Source organism: Mirounga leonina, unplaced genomic scaffold, assembly GCF_011800145.1.
Source record: "Mirounga leonina isolate KUSES-001 unplaced genomic scaffold, KU_Mleo_1.0 Mir_92, whole genome shotgun sequence".
NCBI lineage: Eukaryota > Metazoa > Chordata > Mammalia > Carnivora > Phocidae > Mirounga > Mirounga leonina.
In genome coordinates, this window is record NW_023270852.1 from 7,637,158 (window position 1) to 7,644,574 (window position 7,417).

Below are 7,417 nucleotides of genomic sequence, written 5' to 3' on the forward strand. Positions count from 1 at the left end.
CTCTCCTTGGTTGCCTACACTCTTTCCATTAACTAGTATTTGTCCTCAGCTTCAACGTGTCTGGAAAAAGCAAGATTCTTTGCCATAACATCTGAGTTGGAATTCTGGCTTTCCTACTCACCAAACTGAGCTCCTAAGTTATTTAACTTACCTCAGCCTCTATAGTCTCATCGGTGAAAAGGGGACCTCTCTCTGGATAATCGTCCAAAATGGAGCCATTTTACACTAAACCTGCGCTTCCCATTGGCATTATGCATTGGCAGGCATAAATTGGAATTCCAGGCCTGGAAACCCATTTCATATAACGTATTGTTAGCAATATTTTAAATGCTATAAGAATGTCAAAACTCAAAACAAGTAAGATGATCTTCAAAATATTTATTAACCATATAAAACTAAACAATATGAACTATGATATAAACGTTCCTTGAGGTATTTTTCTTCACGGGCTGGACTGGCCGAGGTTTCTTAGACTCTTAGTTTAATGAAGTTTGGACAGAACATGCCATCTTTTCCTGGTAAATCTTCCTAGAGCATACATAGATAGTTTTCCTTATTCCAGAGACCTTTGAACTGCATTGAAAATTAGGGTCATCTGCCACAAAGAAAGAAAAAGTTCAATGATGTTCAGATGAATGCTTCTCAAAGTTTTTAAAAGCTAAGTGCTGGGAAAGGGGCAGTTTCAATGATGTCTTACTCCTCCATTTTTATAAAAATCTACCTTGCTGAGCTTCTGAGAAATTTCTAACAATACAACCGGGTTTGCAGGAGACACTTCTAGATCCACTCAATCTGCAATGTCAAATCAGTTTCAGTGATGCTTTTCATAGTTATACAAATGCCTCAAAAAACTGAATGAGGCAGTTTCCTCCAATTCCTAGTTCCAGGCTTCATTTACGATTTTCACAATATCCAAAACACATCCAAAATTCTTTTTTGATCCATCCTCCTTGTTGATTGCTTTAACTGGCCTTCAAAAATTTCACACATAAAAATACCTTAGGGATGCAATCACTTATTTGATCTGTTGGCTAAAGTCAGGGAGATGCTTTGTGGAGATGAATTGGGGAGAAAGAAGGCTAATGTCAGGATGCTGCTGTTTTAAGAATTAGGAGACAGCTGAAAGCAGTACCCAAATCCAGCTGTTAGCAATATTTTAAATGCCATTATTTCTTGACCTGTGGAACAGAGTGAAAACCAAAGCTTCAGAACTGGCTCTTCAAAAGACATTAGCTCCCTAGTTAAAGTGGGATGCCTTGGATTCATGGCAAGTTAAAGGTAAGGCAACAATTTCATTTTGCAGTCAACTGCAACGTATGATTCCTCCTATCTGCCTGCATAGTCAATACTTAAAATTTTTCTTCCTTACTAAAGTCAGCTTTTCAAAGCAGTTTTATCAATCTCAGGTCTCTGTCTCAAACAATAACAGGCCCTTGCATTTTAGTTAACTTTTCTGGAAAATCCTTCAATGCTTCCATATTAGCACTTGTAGCATCCTCCTGATGTTATGCTAACAAGTTCTCATTCTATTATATAAAAACAAAAACTGTTCCGTGTACAGTGCTCCCAATGAAATCCCTATTCTCCTGTGTCTATCCACAGGGGTCCTAGTTCAGGCCCTAATCTTTACTCTTACCCTGAGTCAGTACAATGGCTTTGAAATCAGTCTAAATGTAATTCCCTGGATCTACTCACTGCTCTACCTCCAGCATCTTCGCAAGCTATGTAATTGTCCTTTGAGCTATCACTCTACCTGCAGAATCCCCCCAACATAGCACTTAATCACATTTTATTGTCATTTTATGTTTACATGGGTCTCCTCTATTTTATCCTGAGTACTGAGGGGCAAAGACTATTTCTTACAGGTCTTTGGTCTACCGGTTAGTACATAGAAGGCATTCAACCTAATTATCCTGTGGTGAATATGAGCCCAACTCTGTCAGCTTTTAGATGGGCTTAAGAATTCCTTCTAAAAAACCAGATTTTTTTCCTACTTAATCTAATATTCTTAAACAATATGTGAAAAATTTACTGCAATTATCAACTTGAAAAATGCCTGATTTTTTTCTTTGAAGCTAGTGCACTAGGAAAATGCACCTCAATGACTTTGAGTGACCCTAATGTACACCAATTATACTTTTTATAGTTTTGTCTCCAGTGACTACTGAAATGTTACCTACTCCAGTCTCTGCAGCTTGTTTTCTCTCAGCCCCCCGCATCAGCTTTTTTATCTAATTTACCTGTCTGCACTAATTCCTCTCACTCCTCTAGAATGTGCTTTTTAACATGCCATAGGTTTAAAAGCTAAAGTAATTAAGCTTATTAGAAATGTTTATAGTGGGAAGATACAGACCCTAATCAACAGGAATTATGTACCCATGATCAAAAAGCACAAGGATCTTGCAAAATCCTTTTTGGTTTTTTGGGGGATTGGGGGGTGGGGAACGTTCATTTTTAAGCTCTAAGGCCTTTGCTGCTTACTCTGGTTCTAATCTATATCAGAAAAAGATGTCACATAGAATTAGCATTGTTTAATCACTTAAATTTGCACTCTCGACTCTTAAGAAATCCAGCCTAGTTGTTACAACCTCACTTTAAAGCTCTTGTGTGACTCAGCTTAAGTTAGAAAGTTGAGTCATTATATCCACTTAATAATCTAAAGCCATTTTAAACTACATTATCTTACATTTCTAGCAGATTAAATGCATAATATGCAATGTGATGTACAAATATTAAATACTTATAGTGACAAAAAACATTTATGGTTGATGGACAAATTTTTCTCCAATTACAAAATGTAACTGATGTAGCCTAAAGCTCATCATTAAATACTGTTTCATATTCTATTGAAAAATGTGCCCTCTTTTAGTACTTTATATACATTATACTCTAAATGTTAAAATGTAGTGATACTAGAGATAAAATGGTAGAAAACAGGCATCACAAAGATTTAGACAATTAAGGTAAGCTCAGAGTGACTTTTAATATGCCAATCAATGTTAATAAAACACAAGTCAAACAGACAAGTGCAAACATGCTGTAAACCAAAATTAATAGGAAAGCAAACAATAGACAAATTCTGTGTTTTTGTTTTTTGCAATGTCTGGTTAGCCAGTATTATTAGTCAAATGGCTTATCATTGATAAAATATATTTTGTGAAAAGCTTGGAATAGTCAGAAGTCATTCTGGCATTTCAAACAGCTATGTACACTATCACCAAGATTAGTTTATATACACAAATATTGAAGAGAAACCGGGCAAAACATTTAAAAACAGACTAACAATACAATCAAGTACAAAACTTGGGTAGAGGGAGGGAACGTTTTAAAAAAGAGTCAGGGAAGGGCATTACCAGGAAAAATTACAAAACCAGTAACAATTATACTACATTAATACAGCAATCCAAAAGGGAAAAAAAAAGGTGCATTACTCCAATGCACTAGCTTCAAAGTTCAAAGAAAAAAAGGCAAATAGCTGCTTGTCATCAAGAGCAGCTATATAGTTCACATAATTGTTTTCCAAAAAAGCCTATTAACAACAATGATTGTTTAATGCTACAATTTTACAGCAAAGACAAAACTAGAATAGCAGCAAATTCACAAGGCAATACTTCCACAGAATTATCATTCCATGGTTCATGCAATGCCTACAAAGTGCTCCCAGTTGGATATACAAGTATAATTCACAATTTAAAAAAAAGAAATGTAAGATTGACACACAGGTACATTGAAGGCTGAGTAGTACTGAGTCTCTTAGCATTTCCCTTTTCAAAGGGAGAGTATGTTTGCAACAAAGCCCTTGAGTCCCTTTTACAGGTCACTACAAGGAAAGACACCTTTTATTACGATGCAACAGCAAACTATAAGCAGCACACCACCACAGTGGTTAACCCTAGAAAGTCCGGTGTACCCTCAGCAGTGACTGACGGCCTACAGGAGACAGACTAGTAACACTAGATGCAAGCCTGATATAGCACTGGTCAAAATACAGCTTTCAACTGTAATTCACAAACAGAAGTCCTAAAAGGTCTTTCAGTAAAACTACTGACACCGATTGAGAAAGTAATTGCAAGCTGGATTCTAGCAGTGATTTCAACCTAGCTTCCTCTTGTCACAGTTTTTTGGGGGAGGTGGGAAATGAGTAGTTCAGTATATGGTAAGGCTGACAGAGCGGTTCATTTTCTTTCCAATAAGTCGAGATGTTCTATTACTCTGGGTGGTGGACCTAGTGGTCATCCGATCAGTGAAGAGTGCTCTTTCCTCAGCTGCAGCTTTTGCCATCTGAGCTTTCTTGAGTTCTCTAAGAACATAAAAATAGGAAACAAGACTTTTCACCTATTGTATTAATCCTAGGAAGGGATCCTAAGAGGCCAAACACAAACTATGTTATCAGCTGGGAGATCTTAGCATGCCATCATTTTTCTAAAATACAACTGAGGAAAAAAAATCACAGTATGAAACTTTAGCTTGTGCTCAAACAACTTAAATTTATGAAATGATTTTATTTTGTGCTCTCACAATTAAAACATCATATACACTTGGACCCAAATAATAAAGATGCTAGTAATGACTTTGAGTTGTAATACAAAATAATTTCAAACAGAACTCTAATTCGTATTGTGAAAATATCTTTACATAATAAAGACGAAAGGAAACTTCTACTTCCTACTTGTCTGAACTACGATGGCTATCAAACTAGTGGCAAATAAACCTTTTGTATTTCAAGTCAGTTTTATTAGATTAAAATCAGCAATAAAGCAAATAAATTAGAATTATCATTCCAATCAATTTTCTGAAATGTCAAAGGTCATTCAGACAAAATAGGAGACACATTTACCAACGTAATTGATGTTAATTTAATCCTTCCATAAAAAATAAACAGAATGAAGGAAACTGTTAATTTATGGTGAGAGTTTAAGGGGAAAGAAAAGCCTGTACAGGCTCACTTAGCTTTTGCTACAATTTAGGGATTGGGGATTATCACCACTTGCAAATACATGCTGGTCTTAAACATTTTTAAGTCCATAATTTAAAAGTTTAGGGAACAATACCAAGTAATAGGTCACAAATAACTAATTAAAGGCAGAAATCCCCAAATTTTAACTGTATAACATACCAAACCACTACAGCCTTCACTGACAAAAAACCTAAATCATCGCTCATTAAAATTTAAGAATGAAAATAAGAAAGTTAAAACAAAACATTCCAAAAAACTCTCACTTACTTCTGCAAAAGTGAATTTTTGAATTTTTCAGCATTCAATTCTATCCGTAATTGTTCTGCACTTTTTCTAGAAGCAGACAGCAATACTGAATGCTTTACCAGTGCCATTGCTGAAGGTCTTCTCTCTGGATCTGGATGAATCATAACCTTAGAAGGAGAAATGAAATTAAGATAAAGACATGCAATTTAATAAAATATAAAACCATGTCAATAAAAAGTGCTTATATACAAAAAATGCTCACTTTTAGCAACTCTGTAAACTCTTGGGAAAGCACTTGGGGAATCCGGGGTAATCTACCCTGTCTGATTTCATGCCATTGGTCTCCATTTCTGGGAAGAGGTTCAGCACCAGCAGCACATACCACCGTGAGGGCAAGGGCAAAAATATCCGCTTTTGGTAGATGGGTATAGTTCTGTAAAATTTAAAAAAAATTTTAAGGGACTATAAAAATGGCCAAAATAAGTGATGACAGGTGAGAAATAAGACTAGATTAAAATATCCAATGCTACATTTAACCTTTAAAACCTATTCAGAGACTAAGTTAAATTTGAGGAGCTTTTTAAAATCACAAATACATATATACTCTGGGAGGGGAGTGGTAAATACATTTCTAAAAGTAAATGCCTTCTCTTTTTCACTAGTCCATTTCAACTCTCAGAATAACTCCCATCCTGGGGCATTCATATGCATACAGGAAACATGCATACATTGACAAGTTACAAATACATGTACACATATAAAAAGAACAATGGGATTGCGCAATTTATTTGTTCTACTTTCATTCTAAACTCTTATCAAAAAAATACTTTGTCACACTTTTTTTGGGTCACATTTTTTCAAACAGTACTATTAACTATATGCTGTAATTTATTTAATCGTTCCTCTATTGCTAAACATTTATATTATTCTCAATTTATTTGTATATGAACATTTCTGTAGGCAAGAATTTCCTAGAAATGGAAATTCTGGGTCAAAGGGTACAGGATTTTAAAACGTTGATAGATACAAACGTTGATCTCCTAAAAGGCTATGCCATTTTACAGTTCCATCAGTAGTTTATGAGAATTTCTTTTATAGCTCCATCATTGTAATACTGTAAATCTTTACCTTTACTCAACTTTCCTAGATTAAATATCCCCAGCTGATGGTTTAGGCTTTCTTTATTTTACTAGTTATTAGCTTAAAATTTTAATATGTTTGCATTGTTATAAAGCAAATTGCATTATTAAAGGAAAAAAACTACCTCCTGCAAAACTTCATTTGCAAGAAAACGGCTATCACCCTCTTCAACTTGTGGACTAGAGATTCTTGTTACATGTCCAAGATCACCTGTAAGTATTGAAAAAAATAGAGTCAAGAGTTAAACAGCCTCCTACTTTATTTTAAGGCAATAAGCTGGTTATCTTTCTTTCTTACCTATTTTAAACATAACTTTGTTGGATGCCCAGTCATCTTCATCTCCTTCTTCAGAGGCAGCATTTGGGATTGAGGTTCGAGATATGAAAATATTACCTGTCAAACAGTTATTTTTGTCAGCTGCACTAACAATTAATGGTGTAACAAAAATTCATAAACAAGGCCGTACATCAGAATCATCCCAAAAGCTTTCAAATGTATAGATTTTCATATGTTCTACCCCCAAACCAAATGAGAGTAAGAATCTCAGGGGACAGGAAATGGGGTTGTATTTTCTAAGGAACGTATTTTCTGGACTAATACTGATCTTTGAACACTTGGAAACCACTTCATTAGACCCTTGTCATCTACACAGTGATCTCTGGTTTTAACTATATAGAAACAATACAAAAAAGGCAATAATGTAGTAATCTGTGGTGCTTCTAAATCATAAATTTTAAGCTAATACTATGGGCTGGTATGAAAAGTACAAGTAATGTAACTTTTGAGTTTGGCTGTATCTACATCCCAATGTGGCTTTGTGGTTCATCTCTGCTGTACACATACTTTTCTTCTTCAAATTCAGGTAAGTTCCTGATTAATGTTAAGTTTCAGTGAGAGATTTCATTTTAATAGTTTTACCAATGTAATACTGAGTTTATAAATGTTACATTCAATTAAGTCATCTTTCCAATTTCACTTTATTTATAGGATAATTTTTTTTTTTAAAGATTTTATTTATTCGACAGAGAGAGACACAGCGAGAGAGGGAACACAGCAGGGGGAGTGGGAGAGGGA

General features: G+C 35.0%; 1 protein-coding gene across 1 annotated transcript in view; it reads right to left on the reverse strand.

Moving 5' to 3' along the window:
* Nucleotides 1-363: 363 nt before the first annotated feature.
* The window catches only part of WEE1 (WEE1 G2 checkpoint kinase), a 17,650-nt gene continuing 10,596 nt past the window's right edge, over nt 364-7,417 (reverse strand). Inside the window, exons 7-11 of the mRNA XM_034995220.1 lie at nt 6,641-6,736; nt 6,468-6,553; nt 5,466-5,636; nt 5,225-5,370; nt 364-4,300 (exon numbers count right to left, since the gene is read on the reverse strand). Coding sequence (XP_034851111.1) covers nt 4,147-4,300; nt 5,225-5,370; nt 5,466-5,636; nt 6,468-6,553; nt 6,641-6,736 — 653 coding nt within the window. The 3' untranslated portion in view covers nt 364-4,146. The remainder of the gene's footprint in view (nt 4,301-5,224; nt 5,371-5,465; nt 5,637-6,467; nt 6,554-6,640; nt 6,737-7,417) is intronic.